Here is a 27,906-nt window from a genome sequence, read left to right on the forward strand (position 1 = left end):
TGCTTTCCTCATAGCTATTCGTAATTCGGGATCTCTATACTCCCTTACATGGATGATTGGATGCTCAAAGCCACGTTACTGCAGATGGTGTTGCATCACTTGTAAGTTACAGCTTCTCTGTTGTTCTACTTGTGCTTTTCCAACATCATGTCCACGTCTCACCTGGTGCCCTCCTGTTCATAGTAACAGTACTTGATAACCACATTGCTCCAGGCTTTCCCTCCTCCACAGAGGATCTGGAACATTCAGACTATGACTCAGATGTTTCAGACTGGAGTTCAGATTCCAGTCTTTTTTTTGTTTTTTTTTTTTGTTGAAAAACCTTTATTGACATTTCAATCATTAACAAGTATGGGCCTACAACCCCCCGGGGCCGGCCGCTAAGCAATCAGAACAATAAGAGCAAATGTAAACACAGGCGGCACCTCGGAGAGCCGGATCTTCATTCCAACATAGTCCGGCCAGTGAGCCGCGCAGGTAGGACACCAGGAGAAAAAGGGTTTTTCATTTTATAATGAAACAAGACAGTAGGATCAGGTGCCAAACAATTTCCCAACAGCGATAAGGGGCAAGAATAATCGACGTAAGCAATAAGCAGCAATCTATTGGATCAATGGCGCAGACACGGGAAATTCCGGATGAGGAAGAATATCAAAAACAGTTGCGCCTGCAGGCCCCGGTACCTAACGCCCAGAGAACACCCCGGAAACTGTGGCACACATGAAGAGGCGACGATTCACAACAAAGGAGGTGTACCGCGCTGATCCCAGAAAAGAAGAAACAAGAAGAAGCGGAGAAGAAAAAGGAGGCCATGGAAAAAGAGATAAAGACTAAAGAGTCCCCTCCCCCAACCCCCCACCCTGCACCTCTGCAAATGAGTATGCCCCCCCCCCCCCAGCAGTGTGCCTGTCGCCCTGGAACTTGACCCGAAATATAGAAGAAACAGGGAAAAAGGAGTAAGAAAGAACCCCACCAGACGGGGGGGTGGAGAAAGTATAATAAACTGGAGGAGGGCCTTCAAAACATACCCCCGGCTTCTCCCTCCCGCACGGTGAAGTCTCCCCACAGCAAACAATAAGCAGCACCAAATCGACCATATCAAGAAAGGGGAATGGGGAGCATTATGCACCAACTATGCTAATAACCATGAGAGTACGCTACCATGAGTCCGCCCGTCCACTAGATGACCACCCCCGAAGGATCAGCCTCATCCTTGACCACTCTTTGCAATTCTGCCCATGCCTACCCCTCGACCCAGCACCATGTCCGATGTTCCAAGGTAAAGGAGTGTCCAAAAACAAACGGGAAGCGACGCACACAGGTGGGGTGGAAGTCTCTGAGTACCAACACAGTCCGCATCATGGAGGGACGTCTTTCCCAGTGCTGCCCCAGGATCTGCACTGCACACAAGGTCCAGGAAGGCTGAATCAGCCAAAGTAGACAAACGTTGCTGGAATTGTCCCTGGGTCGCCGGAGGCCGTGCACGGGACAAGGCCACCACCTTCCACTCAGGTCCAATACCTCCGGAACAGATCAGACCCTCAGTTAGCCGATCACACGGTAGCATACTGTCCGGAGTGTCCGGCTGTGCACTAATCGCAGGGGTGGCCGCAACATTATCCTCCTGTGTGCAGTGTGGGAAGCCCCTGTGTACCTGTGGACCAGCATGCCGCCACTGTCCCAACGCTGACGCCACACCATCGAGCTTACTCCCCAAGACCCCGGCGCCACGAGCCAAGGAGAAATGAAGGGCACCAAGGGCCTCTAGGAGGTCGCCGTATCCCAGCACAGCTCTCTGCGATCGCTCCGCCGCACTCCCAAAAGTCACACACTCCCAATCCTGCTGCGACCCAGTGGACAGGATGGTAGGCTGCATAGCAACAAGATGGCCGCCGGGAAGGCCCGACTCGTATTGGGGCCGGGACCCAGGGACAAGCGCCTCGAGGTCCACGTCGCTGAAGACAGGGGTCCGGGGGCAGGCACAAATTCCGCCGTTGCGTGGTCACGGGCAACAGTCGTCCCCGCCACGGACCAGCTCCCGCGAAAAGCCGGGAGCAGCCCGCAAGGATCAGGGCGAGCTAGGGGCGGCGTCCGGGCAGCTCACCGTCAAAGGCAGGGGCAAGCACCGAAGAATCTGAGAATTGCACCCCCGGGCATGTCCTCGGTCCGCTACGCTTAGCAGTGGGAGCGACTACGGCAAAATGCAGGCCGAGGGCAGCACCGCTCCGGTGGACCGACTCCACCCAGTCACCACAGGCCGCTGTTGTTAAGCTGCCACCCGGCCAAGGCGTCCACTCGAGGTCCCGGCTCCGGGGCTGCACGGGCCGCAAAGTTCAACTGCAGATTTCTCCGGCGGTATGGCAGCCAGAAACCTCGGAGGCACACAATCGGTTGCCACTCTCATTTACAAACACGATCTCATAGCGCAGACTGAGGATCTCGTGCAGGATATCCGTGCGGGATGCGGAGGTTCACGGAGCCGGGAATCTACGCTGCCGTCCCGGTCGCCATCTTGGCTCCTCCCCCAGATTCCAGTCTTGACGGTCCTGCCTGCTTGGTCTGTTGGCTTCTTGCAAGATCTTGGTCACACATTCATTCTCATAACTGCAAGTTCAAAGTTATGGCCACTAATGTCATAGCCAAAGTCATGATCACTGATGTCACTGTCAATATCATGATTTATTGACTACATAGGTGATGTTATGGCCACTGATGTTGCAGTCTGTAACGTGTTTACGCTTGCCATGGTCTGTTGACCTCATTATTTATAGAAGGCACTGTAAACCAGTGTTTCAAGGAGAAAGGCTAAAAGAAATCGAGCAATGTTTTTGGAAGAGTACATTGCTTCCAAAAATTAAGGCCTGCAATGAGATGATTCTGGTAGAGCATGGAAGGATAAACTTAATCCTACCATAGTGAAAGACAAGACTTAGGAGGTCTGGAGAGGATACCAAAGGATATGCCTGTTCTTATTTTGACAGCTGTTTCTCCATTATAGACAGAATATGGTTGTTGGATTAAATGCCATTGGAACAATAGGGGTTTGATTTGATTACTCTTTTACATTACAGCACAAGCTTACATAATGTTTTTGCCCTTTTCTTTATTGATCATGAATGTCAAAGGGAGCAATTATTTATAATGTAAGCTTCTACCCTGCACAATTTTTCAACCGGAGATGGTCAGGTGAGGTCAAGGTTTACCTTACAACCACTCCACATTTATTAAAAGTTTTAGCATGTCACAGAATTATCAGTTCCCTCCAGAGAAACCAAAATCTAGAGAAGAGAAACAGGTTGCAACAATAGATGCTTAACATTACAGCAGTAAATTAAATCTTACCCCATTATGGCTAAAAGAGATGTGATATGTATTATCAGGTTGGAGGCAGAGGTAGAAATGCTTCAAAACATGCAATGCAGGCCAGTCTGATATCAGCCCATGCAGTAGCCACTATTTATGTAACACATAAAACGAAGAAGATACTGAAACTAATCATAACCACTGGTAATTCTTTTGTTTTCCACCCTGTTGCATACTGAGTTACACCATTACAGGCAGGCTCTAAAAGGGAGTGTCCTGCCCAAACTGCTGGGCTGTATCTCTAATACATAAATGCCTGTCTCCACCTGAAGTTAAAAGGCGCAGATTTGCACCAGATTTGCACATGTTATTCAAAAGAACTTGTTTGGAACACGTGTATATGTCTAAAGTGTAAATAGTGAACACAAATATTACTAAATCATTGGGAGCAGTTTCCCAAAGATGCCAGTCATAGTTTCAGAGAGCAAATATAGCAGAGGGTGAATAGAAACATCGTGTTCCGATTGCCAAGCATTGGCTCCGAAGGCTTTGAGGCTGCAAGAGGCTTGGCATAAGACTCAGCGGAAGATGAGATCCCAGTCAAGGGGAAGGTCCCAGAATCATTTGCAGAGCCCGAAATCCTCCTCGTCCCATTCAAAGTCGTCGGGACACTCGGGTAGGAGGCACAAAAAGAAGAGCAAGAAGTCATCAGCCGGCGAAACGAGGGACCCTCAGCATTCCAGGCCTCGTTCTCCAGAACCGGCGCCTGGGCATACTCCGCGCCTGCCCGAATTTCCAAAGGCCTGAGCAACTCCCCGCCCAATTGAAAGAGTTCTATGAAACCATGCACTTCATATTTGGGCGATCCTACCACTTGAACGCACCTTTGGGCCCCATCTGGTTCCTCACTGGCAGCTCCAGTCCCGGCTCTGGTTGGGCCCCCTGGGATCCATTCCTGGATCCGGCCCAACCTCGTTCATGCCATCTCGGCATTCCGCAGCCCCGGTCCAGATGCCGATACTTCCGGTGGCGTCATCCCCGACTGACACGACTTCAGAAGGGCATCGCCAGACTCCAATACCAGCAGGAGCCTTGCCTCCTAGATCAAGGCCTGAGCCTTATTTTTGACAGCCAGGCCTCAGGAAGACTGGGAGGGATCGCTGGACCCTTTGGAATATGAGATAGCTCTTTGAGGAAGAACAGAGTATGGACTGGCGTTAGGATGTGGGTTTGGCCAGTGGCTTGGATACGTCTCCAGATGCTGGCCTGCTTACTCCCCCTACCATGGCTACAGAGGAGGAAGCTTCTTACATGATGGTGGTCCTGAGGGCTGCTGAGGTCCTTAACTTTCACCTACCCACGGTGGCAGTCAAGACTAATCTCTTGACCGAGGTGCTGCAACCAGGAGTCTCCATGTCGGAACCCTTACTTCCATTCAATGATGCCATCACTGATGTCCTGTTGGGTACCTGGTCCAAACCCAGCACTGGGCCTCCTGTCAATAGGGCGATGTCCGCCGCCACGCCCCGTTCCTGGGGACGCAAACTTCCTCACGCAACAACCTACTCGTGAGAGCTTGGTGGTCCAAGCCTTCACCTCCCAGGGCGCTTTCCTTACCACTCCCCCAGTTAGGGAGTCCAAAAAGCTGGACTCATTTGGGAAGAAGATGTTTTCTTCCACCAGCCTGGCATCGCTTTCCATGAATACTGCATGCCTTTTGGGCCGTTATTCCCACATATTGTGGGAAATGGTTGAGCAAATGCTGCAACAGGCCCCGGAGGAGGCCCAGACTGTACTCTTCCAAGCAGTCCCCAACGGGAGGGATGCGGCAAAGTTAATTATTCGATCTGGACTCAACACACCTGACCCGCTGAGCAGAGCGGTTTACACAACAGCGACCCTTAGGAGCCATGCCTGTCTGAGGATGACTGACTTTTCAGGGGATTTCCAAGCTTCCCTTATGGACATGCCCTTCGATGGCATCTGTCTCTTTGGAGACAAGGCTGATTCAGCGCTCGAGTGCCTTAAGGATTCTCATGTTGCGGCCAAGTCCTTAGGTCTCTCTGCTGCCTCACGTCCACCTCAATCTGCCTTTCCTCCTCGTGGCTACGGAAGGGGCTGTCAGCGTGCCAATGCCCGCCCAGCGCCGCGCAGGGTCCCCAGCCTCTGCGTAGCTGAGGGCACTGTACCCTCAGACTTCGTGGGTCAGGTGGCCAGCAGTCTGGGCAATCTGCAACCCCCCTGCTGCAACAGCCTCCAAACCCTCCTAGTCCGCCCCTGTACCACCACAGGCACCCAGTTTTTGGTAGGATTCGCCATCACCTACCCCACTGGCAGTCCATAACATCGGACAGATGGGTTTTGCAGATTGTCCAAAGGGGCCACTCCCTCCCCTTCGAGTCTACCCCTCCCCACATACCACCATCTCTCGACCACCTGATCATCTGTCCCTTCTCTGTGAAGAGGTCTCGTCTCTCTTGGCCTAGGGAGCCATACAGAGGATTCCGGTGCCAGAAGCAGGCTATGGTTGTTATTCCCGCTACTTTCCGGTTCCCAAAAAGGACATGGGCCTTTGCTCTATCCTCTATCTCCTAACTCTCAACCTCTTTTTCAAAAAGGAGAAATGTAAAATGCTCATGTTAGCTCAGGTCTTGTCTGCCCTGGACCCAGGAGACTGGATGGTATCGTTGGACTTGCAGGATGCTTATTTTCATATTCCCATCCTGTCTGCCAACCGGCGCCATCTGTGGTTTACGGTAGGCCACAAGCACTTTCAGTTCACCGTGCTTTCTTGTGGCCTTACCAGCGCCCCATCATGTGTTCACCAAGATGATGCGGTGGTTGCTGCTCATCTTCGGAGGTCAGAGGTGCCGATCTTCCCCTACCTTGACAACTGGCTGCTGAAGGCAGGCTCGCCCTAGGCTGTCGTCTCCCACCTCGAGACTATGGCGAACCTCCTGCATTCGCCGGGGTTCATTATCAACGTGCCAAAGTCAGACCTGACTTCCTCTCAGACGCTTCCTTTCATCTGAGCTGTTCTGGATACAGTGCAGTTTCGGGCTTATCCTCCAGAGCGGCAGGTCCAGGATATTCAGGCTATGATACCTATATTTCAGCCTCTATCCTGGGATTTGGTGAGACTGACCCTGAGGCTGCTGGACCTCATGGCATCCTGCTAGTGACACATGCCAGGTGGCATATGCGGGCTCTGCAGTGGGTCCTGAAGTTCCAGTGGGTGCAGCATCAGGGGAATATCTCTGACCTGGTGCAGATCTCGGAGGGAACTGCGAACGATCTGCAGTGGCGTCTCACACACCGCAATTATGTCACTGGCCAACCCCTCTCCCTTCCTCAACCAGATCTCACAGTAGTGACAGATCCATCACTCCTGGGATCGGGCAGCCATCTGAGAGAAGTGGAGATCAGAGGACTCTGGTTTCCTGCGGAATCCGAACTCCACATCACATGTTGAAACTCCAGGCGATCCGACTGGCATTAAAAGCCTTTCGACTTTCCATCAAGGCAAGGCTGTTACAAGTGTTCATGGACAACTCCACCGCTATGTGGTACTGCAACAAACAAGATGGGGAGGGTTCATGGACCCTTTGTCAAGAGGCGCTGTGCCTCTGGACACGGCTGGGACACCAGGACATTTCTCTAGTGGTTCAACATCTGGCAATTACTCTGAACGCCAGAGCAGACTAACTCAATCGAAGATGCTTAGCGTATCACAAATGTCGTTTCCATCAGTAGGTGGTGCAAGGTCTCTTTTACAGCAGTGCGTAGAGCCTTAGTTAGATCTGTTCGCCACTGCAGAGAACGCACAATGTCAGTAGTTTTGCGCACTGAAGTTTCTAAGGCGGCACTCGCTCGTAGAACGCTTTTCGTCTTGAGTGGAGCTCAGGCCTCCTCTACTCCTTTCCGCACATACCACTCCTTCCCAGAGTTCTCAAGACGATCAAGAATGATGGGGCCCAAATCATCCTTTTGGCTCTCGACTGGGCATGGAGAGTTTGGTTTCTCGACCATCTGAGCATGCCCATTGTTCCTCAAATCAAGCTGCACCTTCGTGAGGATCTTCTGTCGCAGCAGCAGGGGAGCGTTCTCCATCCGAACCTGTTAACTCTCCACCTTCTTGCGTGGAGATTGAGCGGCAACTGTTGACAGCTTTCAACCTTCCTCCTGAAATCTGTAATGTCATCGTGGCAGCTAGGCGTCCCTCTACCAAGACAGTATATGCCTGCCGTTGGAAAAAGTTTGTGGCATGGTGTGCAGAAAATCTGTTGATCCCCTTTCTGCCCATCTTTCTGAGGTTCTGATTTTCATTTTTCTCTTGCCCTGTAGGGCTCAGCTCTGGGCACTCTTAAGGGCTATCTCTGCCATTTCTGCTTTCATCAGGTTGCCTGATCCACCCACTTAGTTCAAGTCATAGATTCCTCAAGTATCTTACTCATCTCTTCCCACCTTCATCATTTATTATGCCTCAGGTGGACCTTAACTTAAGTTTAACTTTTTGTGATGTGCGCTCCTTTTGAGCCTCTACACAATTGTCCCCTCGGATTTCTCACCTGGAAAACAGTCTTCCTTTTGGCAGTTACATCTTCCAGCAGAGTAAGTGAGCTGAAGAGTAAGTAATCCTAGCCGCCTTAACTCTCAGTTTATCCTGACAAAGTGGTGTTTCGCAGAAGGGCCTCCTTTTTACCAAAAGTGGACAACTCTTATCATGTAGGCCCATCTATCACCTTGCATACGTTTTATGCTCATCCACATCCCTCTAAGGAAAAGGAGTGAGTCCGTTCTCTGGACCCAAAAATAAAATAACGTTTTCGTTCTACCTTGACAGCACACAAGTGTTCCGGGTGGATGACCAACTCTTCATGGGGTATGTTGGTGCAAAGAAAGGTCAGGTTCTGCAGAAGTGATCCATCGCTAGATGGGTTGTGCTCTTCATCAAAACTGGCCAAGGAGCAACCTCCTGAAGGGTTGCGGGCTCATTCCACCAGAGCTAAAGCAGCCACCACTTCTTTAGCATGCGAAGTTCAGAGCCTGGATATCTAGCAAGCAGCAATGTGGGCTTCCCTGCACACGTTCACCAAATATTACTGTCTGGACAGTCAGGTCATCAGGTATGGGCACCTTGCCCGTTTAGTCCTGCAGGACTTTTTCATTTGAAATTGATTCACATACCTACCTCCAGGGATGGTATTTCTTGGGTATCTATTCTAAGGTAAGGAATCTGAGGCTAGTTACTTACCTTTGGTAACGTATTATGTGGTAGAGACTAAATCTTGCCTCAGATTCCTTACCGAGCCACCCATCTTCCCTGCTTTACGAACGGATTTCTAAGGGCAGGGATGACCCCTAGTTTTAACACACCTGTGGTCAGTGGTCTTCTTGACTCTGCACTTCTGGCATGATAAGTTGTGAAAAGTAACTGATGTCAACGCGCCTGATTGGTGCGGTGCCTATATAGGTAATGCAACGTCATTTCCGGTGCGGACAGCGCCGATGACTAAGCCGATCGACTCCACCTACCAGTGCGCAGGGGTACTGCTCACGAAAAATCTTCCAGATCCAGTCTGACGCCTGGAAAATTTCTAAGGTAAGAAATATGCCGCTAGATTGAGTCTTACTAGATAAGCGATACAGAAGGTAAGTAACTTGTTTTCCTTTAATTCCTCTCTTTGACCCTGTCAACTCCACTTCCGACGGCAACACATTTCTAAACACATTAAACACTTTTTTGGCAAAGTGTGTGAAAATCCACACCCCGATTACAACCCACAAGTGTAAGCCAAAGCCTTCAGCAACAACCTACTCGAAGGACCTTGCTGACAATAAACCTCAGTCCCTCCACTCAACACATCAGCCTCATAGCAAAGTACTATACCACCATCAGTGAAACCACCAACAGAAGTAGAATGCTGTTCAAGGCAGTCAGGTACTGCATCAAACCCTGCAAGACCCATCTATTCCTCACTCCATAGAAAAGTGCAGTGTCATCCACCTCTTTTTCAGTGATAAAATAAGATCACATAGCACATCAACACCCAGTCTGCTTCAATTCTTCCTCCACCCCTTCCAGTAGAATCCCGCAATGGCCACCCTTCAAAGCCCTATCTCTCCTAGATCATGCTGACACTCAAGGCATCTTTCCAGACTCTCTCAATTAAAGAAACCTACTCTATACCATGATGACGTCTCCAACTACTGGCCCATCACTCACCTACCATTATCATTGTAAAGGGAGTCTTTGTTCAACTCCAAGATCACAACAGTTTTAACAATCTCCTGCACGACTATCAGTCTGACTTCAGATTGCACTGCAGCACAGAGTCCACAAACGTATACATTACAGACAATGTTCTCTTGATCACAGATGAAGATAAACCCTGCCTCCTGATATTGCTGGACCTCTCAGCTGCTCTCAGCACAGTCCAGCGTCTCACCATCATACGCACCCTGGAGTCTTGAATGCAATTCACTTGCAATGTCTTCCTCTGGTTCTCCTCCTACCTTTCCAACTAACACCCTTTTTTTTAATTTAGCTCCTCCAGGTCACAAAAAATCCTTTATCACCTGTGGAATTCCCCAGGGCTTAATAATGTATCCTCTCATTGCCAGCCTTTTCGTGGAGCTGCTTGATGCCCTACTCACAGATAACAGTATCACGATTCTCCAATATGCTTATAGTACACCTGACAGCCTCCTCTGCTTCAGACAGCCAACGGCTCAAACACTGGTTGCACATCATCCATACCTGGATGTCCAGTGCCTACCTGAAGCTCAATTCAACCAAGACCGTATTCCTGTTAGTTGCCTAGAAAAATCAACAAAATACAGTACAAACCTGACTCAGTACCATGAACCTTGACAGCATTGGACCCTCAGGTTTTTTCGAATGACAAGTCGCTTAGATTCACCTTGGACATAAACCTCACCCTCAAGGAACACATTGCCAAAAAAGAAAGACTGTAGGGTACCAGCTCTCTATTGTAAAGAAAGTCCAAACATTTTTTCCGAAAAGTAACTTCAGAACTTCTGTTCAAGCCCTCACACTCCCTTTCTTTTACCACTTTATTTATATTTAAAAAAAAAAAAGTCAGAAACAATACAAACATTTGAAAAAAATAACAAACATAAAGGACATAACTCACAAATGGGAAAAACAGTCCAGTGAACTATATGACATTGTAGAAATAAAAATCAATGGTTTTAGATACGAAAATTTCATCAGAGGTATTGTAAGGGATATAATTCCAATGTTCATCACTGGTAAACATATATTTACTAAATGAAATCAGTTATTGCTACAACATCATCCAACAGGATGTCTAGACTATTCAGGTGCTCACGTCTCCTGATCAGTAGAGCTTACAGATGCCAAAATTGTAAAGGATTGGCTCTAAAACTGGGGTTTCCTCCGCTGCATGCTCTCTTTTTACATATGTAATAAAATGGCGCCAGGTTTGCTCTAATTTATACATATGGTCATGAACGAATGACGCTAGCCATTCCTTAGCATTCGCCCGCCACATATTGACAGAGGGCGTTGTTGTGAGTTTCCACAGCTGGGCTATGCAATGTCATGAGGCCAGTAGATAATGGGATATCAATTTTCACTTTGGGGAGGTCAGTGGATAAATTCCCTGAGCTCCCAGGTAGCTGAGAAAGACCATCCTAGTAGGATCATAGGGAAGAGCAATGTGCGTTATCAATTGTATTTGGGCTAGTATCTGGCGCTAGAAGCTTTGAATGTGTGAACAGGACTACCAAGTCGAATTAGTGTGCCTTGTAACCCACAGCTGGTATCTGAACTGCCAGACATAGCATGTAGCCTTGTGGGGGGTGAAGGGCCATCTAGTTAGCCGCTTATTGTCACTAGCTCTGCAATGTATGCACATGGACTGCCGCTCTTCTCCACCCTGCAAGCTTCATTAGGGATGTCTTCGCCTAACTCTCATTCTCATAGAGTAGCATGCGTGAGGTGCAGGTGGGGGCTAAAGTCAAGTATGTATTTGTTGAACCAAGAAAAATTACCCTCTGGCGCACATTGGTGCTGAAAAGGAGTTCCAAATGTGTTTAGTCTCTGCAGTGTTCTTACTCCCACCCAGTGTAACGCCTATGTGAGGCAGTTTCCATCAGGATCCATTTCTCTATTAGTGTTTCTCGGATGTGAATGTCGCCATCATCACAAAAATCTTTTAGATGGGACGGGTCTCCTGCATTCCAGTTGGTGAATCTGGTTTGGAGACCGCTGGGGTGAAATCTGGGTTGTGGATCATGGTGTTAACAGAAACGGGTATCTGGGGAATGACTTCTTACGTGTTAGAATATTCTAATAGCCTCATAATGTTGCTGCAATTAGGAGAAGGGCTCAGTTATCACGAAAGTATTTAGGTGGTATCCATAGGAAATATTTTAGTGGGATTTTTTAGAAGGTTTGCTCTACTTATAACCACGGTTTGTTATCTGGAATGTAGTTCCAATCCATGGCTGGTCGTATCTGGGCTGCCCAAGTGTAAATGATATTGTCAGGAAAGCCTAGTCCTGCTTCGTCTAGCTGGCGGTGGAGCATTGATAATTCTGCTTTAACCGTTTTGCACTGCCACTCAAAGTGGAACATTTTCTGACAAATGTGCAGTAGTGTTGATTTAGAAGGGGTCAAGGGGAGCATTTGTAGTGTATATACTAGGCGGTACATGAAGTTCACTTTCAAGCTATTTATTCGTCCCAACAAGGAGATTTCTAACTTCTGCCAGTGGTAAAGATCCTTGAATCAGATCCTCAGGAGAGGGAGAGTGGTACAATCATAGAGGGAGCCAGTGTGTGCTGGAAGATGAATTCCTAAATATTGGATTGAAGTTCTTGCCCAAGAAAACCCAGCCATTTGGATTATATCTCACGGTTCCCTTTGGGAGTCTACTATGCCCAAGCCTTGATGTTTGAATTATTTATTCTGAAGCTAGAGACCACCGCAAAGTGGTCCAGTTCTGCTTGTAGGTCAGGATGGTAACCTTCTGGGCTGGTTATGAAGCTGTTAATATCAGTCAGTAGAGACAATTTATGCTCCATCACTCCCACTTTCACTCCGCCGAGATTTGGATTGTTCAGTATTTTTGCTATTAATGGCAATAACTAGAGCAAAGATCAAGGGGGTGAGAGGGCACTCTTGTCCCTTTGATCCTGATCTTTGCTGAGGGGTATTTTTAGTTTGCCTGGATAAAGACTCCCATTTTGGGGCTTAATCAGGCTTTTCAATTATCTTTGTAAGATAGGGCCAATAAAATGTGTTGAGGGCCTTCTCAACATCCAGCGAGAGAAGGACCATCAGTTGCTGCCTCTTTAAGCTATCTATATCAGAGCCACTGTCAATCTAGTGTTGTCGGTCACCTGCATATTTTTTGATAAAGCCAGATTGTTGGGGGGAGATTAATGATGGTCAAATATTATGAAGTTTCCCGACCAATCTGGATGTAAACAATTTGACGCACGATTGAATAAATCAATAGGGCAATATGATGTGCACAGCGTTGAATCTTTGTCCAGTTTAAGAAGCCGTGTGATATGAGATTATTACATAGTTTCAGTGACTATGCGGAAAGTCAAGAAGTCATCAAACACTTTGGTGTTGGACTTGACTACTAGGGACGTGTAGGCTTTTTAGAAGAAAGCTGAAAAGCCATCCCGGTCCTGGGGATTTCCAGAGAGGAAGGCTGCCAATTGCCTCGCGCACCTCCTCTGTAGTGATATCGTCCTCTATGAAGTCCAGGTCGTCCTCTAGGTTTGAGGGGCAATAAACGTGTAGGTTAGCATCTTGTGCTGCTTCGTCATTGTGTTCATGATTAAATAGGGATAAGTAGTATTGATAGAAAATGGCTGGGGTCTCAGGTGTTTCGAATGTAACTGTTCTAGTGCATCTCTGAGGTTACAGAGCTCCCTCATGGTGGCATTTGAACCATTCTGCTTGTGGCGTGTTTCTGCCTGCTTGTTTTAAATATCTATCTGAAAGAAACACGTTACTTAGATTCCTCACCTTAGAATATCCCCAGGCGTCAGGCTGGATCCGGAAAGATTTTTTGTCAGCAATACCCCTTGCGCGTCGCTAGGTGTCGTCTGCGGCTCCGCGTCCGTCGTCGTGCGCCGGAATGACGTCGTCGGAGTACTTGGACGCCGCTCTCGCGCGCTGACGTCAGTTCTTGTTCTTCTTTTTTCAGCGCCAGACAGCGCCGATTTGGGAAGAGCTTACCCCTTAGTCACTTTTCGACTAAACTTTTCTGACTTTTTTTGGTCTTCTGTCGACTCGACTCTGGTGCCGGTAGGTTGCCTGGTTTTAAGGCCTGTGACTCCTGTCATCGACTGATGTCGGTGACGGACCACCATGCCTTTACTGCCTGGGGCCCGACCACGATGCGGTGTCGTGCCTCGACTGTCAGGCCTTGACCTCGAAGGCTAGGTGGGAGCGGTCCCGTAAGCTTCTCGTGCTTTGGCACTCGGTTCCGGGAGGAGGTCCAAGGACCGGTCGCGGAGCCGCAGTCGCCATCATCGCTCGTCGGGCTCGAAGTCTTCGGGTAAGTCGAAGCGCTCGAAGAAGTCCAAGAGGCGACACCGCTTTTCGGACTCCCCTCGCCGGTCGCGCGACTCGGTCGAGGGTCAGGGTGGTCCCACCCCCGTGGCTCCGTCGGAGCTGCAGGAGCCGCGTCCGTCTCCATACCCGCCGGTCCCTGGGACTGATGCGACTCCGGCCGAGATCAGCGCCTTCCTCTCGGCCATGAGGGGCCTGGCTCCGCCGTCGACGCCTGCCGGCGCGCCTTCGGGCCCCGCGGGCTCGACTGGGTGACCTCGTGAGCCGGCGGCTCCGGCCCCGGTGCCATCGACGACTTCGGTCCCGACGCCGCGGGTCCCCGAGGGATCCAGGCCTGGATCTCTGCCGGCGCCGGTCGACCTCACAACGCCTCCTCTGCCGGCGCCGACACCGGTTCCGCCCCCGACGCCGTTCCCTGGTTTAGCCCCGGTCCGGGCCCGACGCCGCATCCAACGCCGATGCATGAGCATTTCATCTACCGCCCGGCTCCGGTTATTCCTCCTGTTTATCAGGAATCAGATGACTGGGGGGACTGGGAGGGGTCTGAGGAACCTATAGCCAAACAGGCCGACCTTTCAGAGGACTGGGCAGACGAACTGGGGGATGCTAGTGGTCTGGACACCTCCCCGGACGCTGGTTTCATCTCTCCACCGACTGTGGCCTCGGAGGAAGGTGCAGCTTTTTCAGTGGTGCTGGGCAAGGCGGCCGATGCCCTTGGGCTGGAGTTGCCTGCAGTGGCCGTAAGGACTAACGTCCACACAGAAGTGCTTCAACCGTCAGCAAGCTCCACAGAGCCTCTGCTGCAGTTCAATGAGGCACTCATAGACGTTCTGCAGGGCACCTGGACCAAGCCCTCCACAGTACCTCCTGTGGATCGGAACGTAGCCCGGCGCCACAGCCCTGCTCCAGGCGACCCCAGTTTTCTGTCCCAACACCCCACTCCCGAGAGTCTGGTTATCCAGGCCTCGACTTCCCAATCCTCCTTCCCGTCCGCTCCTCCGGATCGGGAATCCAAGAGGCTGGAACAGTTCGGAAAGAAGCTGTTCTCTTCCCTTAGTTTGGGTCTGCGGTCCTTGAATACCGCTTGCCTCTTGGACCGTTATTGCCACTCTCTGTGGGATACGGTGGAAGACGTGCTGCCCCTGTGTCCGGAGGAGGCCCGGTCATGGCTCACCCAGGCGCTTGCTGATGGGCGAGATGCAGCACGGCATGCCATACGGTGTGGACTAGACACCACGGACTCGCTGGGGTGGGCAATTTCGACCACGGTGGCGCTTCGTCGCCACGCCTGGCTACGGTCCACGTCTTTCTCGGGGGATGTCCAGAGTACCCTCATGGATATGCCCTTTGATGGCACTCGCCTTTTTGGCGAGAAGGCGGATAGTGCGCTGGCTCGTTTCAAGGACTCCCGGGCTACGGCCAAGTGCTTGGGTCTCTCGGACCCGCAGCCGCAAACTTCCGCCTTTCGTCCCTTTCGTGGCCAAGGAAGGAGCGCCTCCTCACGTCCGCCTAGCCACCGGCCACAGAACCAACCTGCACGCGGACGTGGATTCCGCCGAGGCGGTACTGGAGGACAACGTGCCGGTCAGTCCACATCCACCCCGGCAGCATCCGCCTCAAAGCCCTCTTAGTCCGAGCTTTCAGGCCCATTCCACGCCAGTGGGCGGCAGAGTTCGCCATCACCTGCTCCACTGGCGTTCCGTCACGTCGGACAGATGGGTGCTGCAAATCGTCCGGAGGGGCTACTCCCTCCCCTAAGAGACGACCCCTCCAGCGATGCCACCATAGTACCACCGCATGTCGGGGGATCACTTGAATCTTCTCTGGGAGGAAGTTACGGCCCTCTTGGCCAAAGAGGCCGTTGAGCGCGTTCCTGGTCCAGAAGTAGGTCGTGGTTGCTATTCCCACTACTTTCTGGTTCCCAAGAAGGGCAATTGGGGCCTATGCCCTATCTTGGACCTCAGGAGCGTCAACGCCTTCCTCCGGAAGGAGCGGTTCAAGATGCTCACCTTAGCTCAGGTTCTGGCTGCCCTAGACCCAGGAGACTGGATGGTAGAGTTGGACTTGCAGGGCGCTTATTTTCACATCCCCGCCCTGCCGGCCCACCAGCGTTACCTGCGGTTCACGGTGGGTCAGGAGCATTTTCAATTCACCATGCTCCCCTTCGGCCTCACCAGTGCCCCTCGGGTGTTCACGAAAGTGATGGCGGTGGTCGCAGCTCATCTGCGCAGATCGGGGATTCCAGTCTTCCCCTATCTCGACGACTGGCTGTTGAAGGCGGGCCCACCCCAGGCAGTCGTCTCCCACCTCCAGACTACGGCCGACCTCCTGCATTTGCTGGGGTTCTTCATCAATGTGCCGAAGTCACACCTGAGACCCTCCCAGAAGCTCCTCTTCATCGGAGTGGTTCTAGATTGGGCGCAGTTCCGGGCCTATCCTCCAGAGCAGCGGGTCTGGGATATTCAGGCTCTGATTCCCATCTTTCGGCCTCTATCCTAGGTTTCGGTCAGGTTGGTGCTGCGGCTTCTGGGGCTGATGGCCTCCTGCATCCTTTTGGTGCATTACGCCAGGTGGCAAATGCGGGCTCTGCAGTGGGACCTGAAGTTTCAGTGGGCCCAGCATCGTGGCAATCTGTCCGACCATGTCTTGATCTCGGAGGGCACTGCGAAGCAGTTGCAGTGGTGGCTCACGAACCGCGATTGGGTCAGCGGCAGATCCCTCTCCCTACCCCAACCGGAGCACGTAGTAGTGACGGATGCGTCCCTCCTGGGATGGGGGGGCCACATGGGGGAGGCGGAGATCAGAGGACTCTGGTCTCCGGCAGAGACTCGACTCCATATCAACCTTTTGGAGCTGAGAGCGATCCGATTTGCACTGAAGGCATTCCTTCCCGGTTTCCAGGAAAGTGTGGTGCAGGTGTTCACGGACAACACCACCGCCATGTGGTATTACAACAAACGGGGCGGGGTGGGGTCGTGGACCCTTTGTCAGGAGGCTCTGCGCCTCTGGACATGGCTGGAACACCAGGGCATCACCCTGGTGGTTTAACATCTGGAGGGCTCTCTGAACGCCAGAGCAGACAAACTCAGCCGCCGGTGCATGATGGATCATGAATGGCGTCTAAACTCGGACGTGGCGCAAGGCCTCTTTCGGCAGTGGGGAGAGCCTTGGTTAGATCTATTCGCCACCGAAGAGAACGCGCAATGTCCGCAGTTCTGCGCATTGGAGTTTCCAAGGTGGCACTCGCTCGGGGACACCTTTCGTCACGAGTGGAGTTGCGGTCTGTTGTACGCCTTTCCGCCTATACCACTTCTGCCCAGAGTGCTGAAGAAGATCAGGCTCGACCGAGCCCAAGTCATCTTGGTGGCTCCGGATTGGGCACGAAGGTACTGGTATCCCGAGCTACTCAGTATGTCAATCGATCCTCCGACACGACTGCCTCTTCGGGAGGACCTTCTGTCGCAGCAGCAGGGGACGGTTCTCCACCCGAACCTGTCCAGTCTCCACCTCCATGCGTGGAGATTGAGCAGCGACAGTTGATGACATTTGACTTGCCTCCTGAAGTCTGTGACGTTATTCTGGCAGCCAGGCGTCCCTCCACTAAAACGGTGTACGCCTGCAGGTGGAACAAATGTGTGGCATGGTGCACAGCAAAGGCTGTGGATCCCCTTTCTCCCCTCTTTCTGAGGTTCTCCTCTTTCTTCTCTTTCTAGCCCAGCAGGGCTCTGCTCTAGGCACCTTGAAAGGTTATCTATCAGCTATCTCTGCTTTCTTACAACTTCCTGATCAGCCTTCTCTTTTCAAATCCCCTGTTGTTTCTCGTTTCCTTAAGGGCATTACTCACATGTTTCCTCCTGTCCCCTTCGTAATGCCTCAGTGGGATTAGAATTTAGTCTTGACCTTTCTCGTGTGCGCTCCCTTTGAGCCTCTTCACAATTGTCCCATTCGTCTTCTGACTATTAAGACTGCTTTCCTGGTAGCTATCACCTCGGCTAGACGGGTGAGTGAGCTCCAGGCGTTATCGCCTAAGCCTCCTTTTCTTTCTGTTCATCCAGACAAGGTTGTCCTCCAGACTCGTCCTTCCTCTCTTCCAAAAGTGGTAACTCCCTTTCACATCGGGCAATCTGTCACCTTGCCCACCTTCTTTCTGCCTCCGCATCCTTCGAAAGAGGAAGAGAGGCTCCACCGTCTGGACCCAAAACGGGCGCTGTCCTTTTATTTGGACCGCACCAAACAGTCCCGGGTGGACGACCAGCTTCTTGTTGGATACGTGGGTGCTAAGAAGGGAAGGGCAGTACACAAGCGGACCATCTCACGGTGGGTCGTATTGTGTATAAAGGCTTGTTACTCCTTCAATAAAAAGGACCCTCCTGTAGGGCTGAGAGCCCATTCCACCCGGGCCATAGCGGCTACTACTGCCCTGGGACGGGGAGTCCCTTTGCAGGACATCTGTCAGGCAGCAACGTGGGCCTCGCTGCACACATTTGCCAAGCATTATTGCCTGGACAGCCAAGTCCGGAGAGATGGCTTCTTTGGCCGTTCTGTTCTCCAGGACTTTCTGGTGTGATCCTGGTTCGCAGATCCACCACCGGGGTTGGTATTGCTGGGGTATCTATTCTAAGGTGAGGAATCTAACTAACGTGTTTCTTTCAGATGAACAAGTTACTTACCTTCGGTAACGATGTATCTGTAAGAAACATTAGTTAGTTAGATTCCTCACCGACCCACCCATCCTCCCCGTTCTGCGAACTGACATCTAGGGCTAAGGCTATCCTTTCTAGGGCCCTTGATGTTTTGGCACCAGTGTCGGTCTCTTACATGGCTCTGCGTTCCTGGCGCGGAAAGATATGTACAAGAACTGACGTCAGCGCACGAGGGCGGCGTCTAATTACTCCGACGACGTCATTCCGGCGCACAACGCTGACGACGGACGCAGAGCCGCAGACGACGCCTAGCGACGCGCAAGGGGTATTGCTGACACAAAATCTTTCCGGATCCAGCCTGACGCCTGGGGATATTCTAAGGTGAGGAATCTAACTAACTAATGTTTCTTACAGATACATCGTTACCGAAGGTAAGTAACTTGTTCGTCGGTCAGTTCTCATCTTATAACCGCATTGGCTGCATCCCACAAGCCTTCATATTATTGCATCTAGATGGTGATAATGCCTTACTCCAAGGCCACTCATACCCCACACTGGCACCCTAAAGGGCATCGTACACTTGCAGTACATCTCCACCATGACCTGAAGATATTAGATCTCATCACCTCCCTCCTTATGGAACTGCATCGGCTCTAATTACCTGCCTGCATTCATCGGCTGAATCATTTAGAAAGCTATCACGCCCATCTGGCAGACAAGCTCACCATTTCTGGTGGATCTTGGCACATTCATAGCCAGGACATTATCAGACTGCAGACTAAGAAGTGTAAAAAAGAAAAAACAAGACAGCAGGCCTTTTCCATCAATGCATCCAAGATCTGACACAACACCCCCACATCCATCAGGACCCACTCTTTCTGATGTCTGTCCCAGTTCCGGAGTCATGTGACATTTGCAATAAAGATTTCATATTATGTTGTGTGCTGAAGCTTCACCAGATAAAGATGCCTTATGAACACAGCTGACAAAATTTGTAGAATGTTTGCTACAACTCTTAAGGGAGGAAGCTTATCTGAGAAGATAAGATAGTTGTTGGATAAAAAAATAAGGTTACAGATAGACCACCAGTATGAATTCCAGGAAGTAGTGAATGAAGAGAACCTGTGTCAAGCAAGGTTAACAGTTGCTTTGTTTCATGTGGCTTATCTGGTGGCTAACAAATAATGTTATGTGCTGTATATGATGTGTGCCTTATGGGTAAGGCTAACTAGCCTTCTATCAGTCGCTGAGCACAAGATTATCAGTCTACCTTTCTGTGGGTAATCTCTTTTTGGATCTCACATGACGATGAGATGCACAACATGAAAGCAGAAAAGAACACCCTGAAAGCAGTAGGGCCAGCAAGAAAAAGAAAGAAAATTGTTGGTCTTGTTACATACACACTGATATTATTGCGACGAGAGGGACTTATATGACCTCACTGACATCAGGGCGGGGTCATGTGGCGCCGTTCCCCGGCGCGCAGAGGTGCTGCTGCAAAACAAATTCCGGATCCAGTCTGACACCTGGGGATATTCTAAGTTAAGGAATCTGCGGCTAGACAACGTCTCTACCAGATACATCGTTACCGAAGGTAAGTAACTCGTACTTCAATGGTCCTAATACCAGATGGGTATCCAGTCCTAAAGACGAAGAGAATCCATGGGTGCTCTGAGTATACACAGAGAAGGCCGTTGCAAGATAGAAAATCAACAGCCCTCAGCAGAGATGGGATAATCCCAGTGAAACACAAGGCAATGACTTGTCTACTCTCTATTTCCCCACTATGCTTTTGCAGTTACACATTCCGATAAGAAATAACTTTTCGCAACACTTGGCTGAGTGGAAAGGCATCACAAGCAACACTTGGGATCTCTACGGTGAAGAATGGCTGTGCCCTGAGACTTAAACCTTTCCCATTTGCCATGAAACCGATGAAGACAAGCCTTCATCACCTGGAACATCTTCAGTTGTTATTAATCAGGTCCGGCTTCCCTTTTATTCCACCGGGCATTTCCCCAGTGGGCTGGAGCCTTTGGAGGCCAGTTTTTAAGGCCCCTGGTGGTGCCTCTGCCATTTGTTCAGGCTCTGCCAGATAACTAGAGCAGGCAAGATAAAGAGAGATGGAGAGAGAAGGGAGGTGGAAGGGATGGAGGGCAGATTTGGACATTTTTGCCAGTGTTCGTTTTAGTTCCCAGCACTGTCCTGGCATTAACATCTCTTCAAGTAAAAAAAAAATGTTCAAATATTGCCATTGGCTCAAAGTGGTATACCGACATAGCAGAATAGGTTGTGGTTGTAATTCCCACCACTGTCTCATGGTAAAAAAGAACAGTGGCCTTCGTCCTATCCTAGGCTTGCGCCCTCTCAATTTCTTCGTGAAAAAAGAAACATTGAAAATGCTCATGCTTGCTCAAGTCCTGTCTGCCGTGTACCAGTGTGACCGGATAGTAGCATTGAACTTGCAGGATGTCTACTTCCACAGACATTATGTGCAGTTCACAGTGGTCCACAAGCACTCAGTTTGCCATGCTTCCTTTTGGCCTTACCAGCACACCTCGGGTGTTCACCAAGGTGATGGCGGTGATTGCAGCTCATCTGCGGAGATTATGGATTCCAGTTTTCCCCTTTCTCGACGACTGGCTGTTGAAGGCGGGTCTACCACCTCCAGACTACAGCAAACCTTCTGCACTCACTGGGGTTCATGAACCACGTGCTGAAGTCAACCTGATCCGGAGCTGTTATAGACACTTTGCAGTTTTGGGGTTACACTCTTGAGCGGCGAGTCCAGGATATTCAGGCTTGATATCAATGTTTCAGCCTCTATCCTAGATTTCAGTGAGACTGACTCTGAGGCTGCTGGGCCTCATGGCCTCCTGCATGCAGCTTGCGACACATACCTGTTGGGATATGCGGACTGTGCAGTGGTACCTGAAGTTCCATTGGGCGCAGCATCAGGAGAATCTCTCCAACCTGGTCCAGATCATGGAGGGCACTGCAGAAGATCTGAAATGGTGGCTAATGAACCGCGATTGGGTCAGCGGCAGACCCTTCTCCCTTCCCCAACAAGATCTGACAGTAGTGACAGACACGTCACTATGGGCGGGGGCAGCCTTTTGGGAGAGGTGTAGATCAGAGGACTCTGGTCTCCAGCGAAATCCAGACTCTACATCAGCTTGTTGGATCTCTGAGCGATCCGGTTGGCATTGAAATCCTTTCCACCATTCATTAAGGATAGGCTAGTACAGGTGTTTACGGACAACACCACTGCCATGTCAAAATGCAGCAAACTGGGCAGGTGGGGTTGCACGTTTGGACATGGCTGGAACATCAGGGCATTTCCCTGTTGGTTTAACTCCTGGCGGGCTCTCAGAATGCCAGAGCACTCCTCAGCCGAAGAGGACTAGCAAGTCACATGTTGCGTCTCTAACCAGACTTGCAGGGTCTCTTTCAGCAGTGGGGAGAACCTTGGTTAGATTTCCCCAATGCTGAGAACGTGCAATGTAAGCAGTTCTGTGCTCTGGAGTTTCCAAGGCTGCACTCACTCAGAGATGCTTTTCATCTCGAGGAGTTCCGGACTCCTGGATGCCATTCTTCCAGTACCACTCCTGCCAGAATTCTCAGAAAGAACCTGGGCCCAAGCCACCCTTGTGGCTCCAGACTAGGCTTGAAGGGTCTGGTATCCCAAGCTGTTGAGCATGTTGGTCCTTTGATCAGGCTGCCACATTGGGAAGCTCTCCTGTTGCAGCAGCAGAGGGACGGTTCTCTAACCAAACCTGTCAACTCTTCTTGTTTAGAGATAGGGCCGCACCAGTTGACAGCTTTTGACCTTCCACCTGAAGTCTGTAATGTTATTTTGGCAGCTCTGCATAGCTTCACCAAGACGGTATACTCCGCCTGTTGAAGCAGGTTTGTGGAATGGTTCACAGACACACAGGTTGACCCTTTATCTGTACCCCTTTCCCAAGTTCTTTTGTTTATTCTTACCCTGGCCCAGCATGACTCTGAATTGGGATGTTAAAGGATATATTTGTCTTCTATTTCGGCTTTTCTGCAGCTGCTAGATCAGCCTTCCCTTTTTAAGTCACCTTTTGTATAGGTACCTTAAAGGTCTTCAGCACATGTTTCCTCCATCTCCCTTCGTTATGCCTTGTTGGGACCACATTTTGGTTCTTATTTTTCTGATGTGCATGCTCCTTTTGAGACGCGTCATAACTGTCCTCTTAAGCTCCTCACCATCAATATGGGCTTTCTGGTGCCAGTTACATCTGCCCGGAGGGTCAGTGGACTGCAGGTGCTGTCATTTCAGCCTCCGTATATTTCTTTTTACCCAACCAAACTGGTCCTTCGGACTTGGGCATCCTTCTTACCAAAGATAGTCACCTCATTCCACAATTACCAGTCCATCACCTTGCCTACCTTTTATGCTCCGCCTCATCCCTCTAAGGAAGAGGAGAGACTCATCTGGCTGCACCCAAAAAGAGTGTTGTCGTTCTAACTTGACCGCAGACAACCATTCTGGGTGGACAATCAACTTTTCCTGTGATACGTCGGTGCCAAGAAAGGGAAGGCTGTGCAGAAATTAAACATCTCCCAATGTATTGTGCTCTGCATTAAGATCTACTAAGCTTTGGCCAAGAAGCAACCCCCGGAGGGCTTGCATGCTCATTCCACCAGAGCAAAGGCTGCGACCACTGCATTAGCATGCAGAGTTTTGGTCCTGGACATCTGTCAGACTGCAACGTGGGCTTCATTGCACATGTTCACCAAGCACTACTGCCTGGACAGTCACATCCATCTGGTTGGGCACTTTGCCCGATTAGTCCTAGATTAATCTAAGGTTAGGAATCTGCGGCTAGGTATAGTCTCTACCAGATAACTTACTGAAGGTAAGTAACCTGTTCATCAGGATAATGCCAGATTTCTATGAGTAGTTCTTCAACGTTTACTATTACTATACTGAGATGAAGCCAGGATGAGTGGTAGAATGAGCAGAATGACATTGTACTCACCTCCTAGCAGCTGATGCAAATTCTGTTACTTCTTAGTGTCAATATGCAGTAGGGTGTTTGAATACCAATTGTTTTGATATGGTTTTCAGCTCCCTCATACAGTTTTGTATTTGTGATAGGATTAGAACACAATATCTGTTTTGTGCACTGGAAGGATGTGGAGACAGTCTAACATGAATACTGTGATCCACCACAATCTCATAGTTTAGAAATCATTCAGTATGATGATGTGATGTGCAAAGAAAAGAACACTGACATTTAAGGGTTCAAATTAGGTGTAATCTCTGTAGCAAGAAATGAGTTCATGCCAGGTTACAGGTCACATGTTTTGGGGGTGCAGGAGCGTTTTCGCATTTTGAAATGAGGTGTTTAATTGCATTTAGGTTATTTGCTCAAATTGGAAAGGTGACCATCATGGCTATATTTATTTATATGGGTAACATTCATAGTTTTTCCTTTAATCATAAAATATGTTGGCTCATGCATTAGTGGTTGGAAGTAAGTAAATCGTGAAGGCTTGAAAGTTCAGTGATGTAGATGATAGGATTGTACACATCAATGTGATCTTAAAAGATGAGATTGTTCTATCAAAAGAGGACATGCAATGAGAAATGTGATAATTTGTTGTTGGCCATCAGGTGTATAAGCTTATAGTTTGTGGTTGTGTTTGTTTCTTTTTCACTGCCTTTCAATCCTCAGGGTGTTTCATTTTAGTAAAACATAATTTTGTGCCTAGTATTGTTTGATATAACCAAATAGTTGTAGTTTGTGTTTTTTAACATGCAGTTTCAAAATAGTATACAGTCTTAACTTCTTTGGCGATTAATTGCAATTGTTTATGCCCCTAATAAATATATTTGGGAAAAAATAAGTAATTTTAAATTGATAGAACACAATGTATTTAACAGTCAAGCACCATTCACATTGTAGTAAAAGTACTTCTTTGAAGCTAACTTGACACTGTACAAGATACACATTAATTCTCAAAAAGTACATATGTTTTTGATGATGTTCCTATGTTGTAATTATCTGTAGAAGTTAGAAGCACACTATTCTTACGTATAAGAAGTAATGTTTTGCAAAGGCAAAATCATATTTAAACACTTCTTGGCTTGCTGTCCACACTTGTCAGTTTTTGCTGATTTTAGTATTTGGTTCTTTACAACTGAATGCATTCTTCTTGATAACTCAAGCAGAGCAGCAAATGTTGAATTGCAACTTTGAATCCTAATCAGTATATCCATTTATTTTTTTTAAAGTGATCAATGCAATGATTGACCCCGATGGTACATTGGACGCTCTGAACAATTTGGGATTTAGCGGCTCTATTCTTCCCTGCCAGCCTAAGCAGCGGTCCAGTCCTATAGCTCATTCTGTCCGCGCACCAGCACAAACGCACTGTCAAACAGAAGCCACAGTTATCCGCCCTGCCATGATATCCACGTCCTCGGAATTTGGAAGTATTGAATCTGAAACTGACTTCAGTATTCACTTCAATCGATTTAACCCGGATGGGGAGGAAGAGGATACAACTTTACATGGATAATATTAAATATATCTGTAGAACATTTATTACCTAATGGTTGTGAATAACTCATACACCAGTGTTGACCCCATGGGTACTACTACTACTTGGTCCACTGCAGCTATGTCGTTCATCTTCTTGCCTTGTTTTTAAGAGCTTATATCATGTAAAATGATAAGAGCCAATAGCTCAGCTGGAAACAAAATTGTATTTTGACAGTTAACGATTTTCAAATAATTTATGTATCTTCCTTGTGTTCTTGAGTAACACATACAATTGGAAATCAAGGCTGTCTCCCTGTGAATTTATCTGATTGTGCCTCTGCCACTCATATGATCTTCTCCACGTGTCTCAAAATGTTCTTTTAAAATAAATGACTGATGACAAAAGAAATTACAAATCGAAGCTGGGACAGACTAACAATACAGGTAAATTTATACATTTATGATCTGGTGTTAAATCTATTTTTGACGTTTTATTTGAATTGGAAAATGTCAAACTAATGAACACTGGTTTCATATTTCTAATTCACAAACATTTCCTGTTGATTCATAACTTTGATCTTTTAAAAGTTATATATGGATGCAAATGCTTACAGTGTCCTTCTTTGCAAACAGAATTGACACTTTACAGATTTTCCAAGCAGGAATGTTCTGCTTCGTAGACAGCCTTGTAATAGTCATTTATGATTCCAATTTTTCCACACAAAAAATCAGATGTTCCCACACTATGTGCTCTAATATGTACCTCTTGAACACACGTTTGTATAGATCTACGAAAATGTTTGCTGGTGTTTTTGTCTTAGCCATTTATCTGTCGTATTTTGCGGACATGTCTCCTTGGAGGTGCACTGACACTTTAATATACAAGGTTAGACAGTCTTCATTAACAACACAGTCTTGTTAACATTTAAGATCTCTTCTGTAAATTATATAAAGTTATTGTGCGGTAGGTTGGCATGGGGGTTACCAAGTATGAGCTATGTTTGCACTAAAATCTTGCCATGATTGGTACAATAGACGAGCATACCTGTACATGATTAACTAGCTAACAGTCATTTCATGTACATAAGATGTAGTATCAGTTAAACTTGTTTTAAGAGTTAAAAAACACTTTCGAATGTTTCAATGATTCCTAATTTAGGTTCAGAGTTGTGTTGCTGTTTATACATACATACATATTCTGTGTTCACATATTTGTCAAAATGTAAAATACAGGGATTTCTTTGCAGGGTTGTGGGACAGGGTATAGATGTAGTAAACCTAAATCCACGTTTCATGAGTCCAACACCAAGATTATATCTGCAAATTATTTGCATATACCTTTAATAACACTTTCCTGAGCTAATTAGTAGATTTGGGGCTGGTCATTCAGAGAATTGGGTGTATTAGTCATGCTGTAAAGTGATTTGATGGTGGCAAAATCCTAACACTCCCAAGCAAAGGAGTCATTTATGTATATTTTCTGAACCTTGCATACTAAAGCCCACTTCCTCTAAGTTATGCATATGTGATAAAGACTGATAAGTGATTTATTCTAGAGTACACTAGCTAATCCTCATGTATTATCCCAGATAAGAAAAAGTTAGATGCTGGGCAAGCAAGACTAGCAAATGACCTCTTGTTACTAAAGCATTGTAATATGGAGGAAATATATTAGTGTTTAATATATAACAATAAACTGGAATTTTCCTTTTTTCATAGTCTGTCTTAGAGGAGAGAAATACAATTTGGCATATGTTACTTTCTGTAAAGGTTCAGCAATAATCCTATACTTATTTTGTTTTCAGCATCTTTTGTCAATGTTTAAACTGTACAGAATTTCAGAAGTCATTGAACATATTTAATTTTATAACTTTGACCAATTAATAAATGCTGTAAAGAAAAATTTATTATGGATCTTATTTTTGCTGAAAGTTAAATAAAATGTAATGATAAGTCTTAAAAATGCTCACTACTTGAGCAACAGAAACCTGAAATGTGCCACTTGGAGGAGTTGTTGATAATACGAGCTTTAAAAGCTCACAAAGCAAAAAAAAAAAAAAAAAAATGTTTGTTAAATGAAAAGTCAATTTGTTAGAAAATGAATAGCATTATTAAAATAAATAAAAAAAACTCCTCTTTTGCATTGATTTGAGGTATTTCTCTGCCACTGGGATTTGACATTCAGAAGTTATGAAAATAAATGTTTGTTCTCGATTTCATACATGTGTTGTAGAATAAACATTTTGCATTTACGTTATGCCCTCTTTGTTTTATATGAAAACATTATTATCATTTATTTATTTTTATTATATTTTGTTTTATACGTTCCTTTTGTTAAGTGCATTTTCAGCTCCATTTCTAAATAAAATTTCTGGAACTTAAAGGGCATTGTGTATGCTACCTTTTTTCTATAAATGTAGTTTTTGTTATGCTTTGTTTAAATTGTATAATTTTTTTTGTAACATATACTGCACAGCACAACCTGCATTGGTACACACACAAAATGAAAGGATGATAGATATCAGAAAACTAACTTCCTTGTGGACAGTGTACACTTTATGGTAGTTTTGTAAACTCATTTTTTAAGATATTATTCGTTACGGAAAAAAGTACATGGTTGGTACTATTTTTCCGACTACACTCAAAGTCCTGCCCCATCACATTCGGGTCATCCTTGCACTCTTGTCATTGTATCTTGCTGTCAGGTGAATACTGGGCCCTCTTTTGCAATCACTATTTGGACCAAATTTTGTTACACTATGTTTAAAACACCTTTTTTTTTTTTTTATTTATGTTTTTTGCCATGCATATTATCAGATCTATTTCTAAAGAAACTTTCCAGAACCTTAAATGA

The 27,906-nt window shown here is 47.7% G+C and overlaps 1 protein-coding gene across 5 annotated transcripts in view; it reads left to right on the forward strand.

Annotated features, from left to right (window-relative positions):
- Positions 1-27,426, forward strand: part of CEP170 (centrosomal protein 170) — a 428,342-nt gene extending 400,916 nt beyond the window's left edge. For all 5 annotated transcript variants that reach the window (XM_085611407.1, XM_085611409.1, XM_085611411.1 and 2 more), the window contains one exon: positions 24,803-27,426. In XM_085611407.1, the coding sequence (XP_085467533.1) occupies positions 24,803-25,089 (287 nt within the window). In that variant the 3' untranslated portion in view covers positions 25,090-27,426. The remainder of the gene's footprint in view (positions 1-24,802) is intronic.
- Positions 27,427-27,906: the final 480 nt, after the last annotated feature.

This window comes from Triturus cristatus, chromosome 6 (assembly GCF_964204655.1).
Source record: "Triturus cristatus chromosome 6, aTriCri1.1, whole genome shotgun sequence".
Taxonomy (NCBI): domain Eukaryota; kingdom Metazoa; phylum Chordata; class Amphibia; order Caudata; family Salamandridae; genus Triturus; species Triturus cristatus.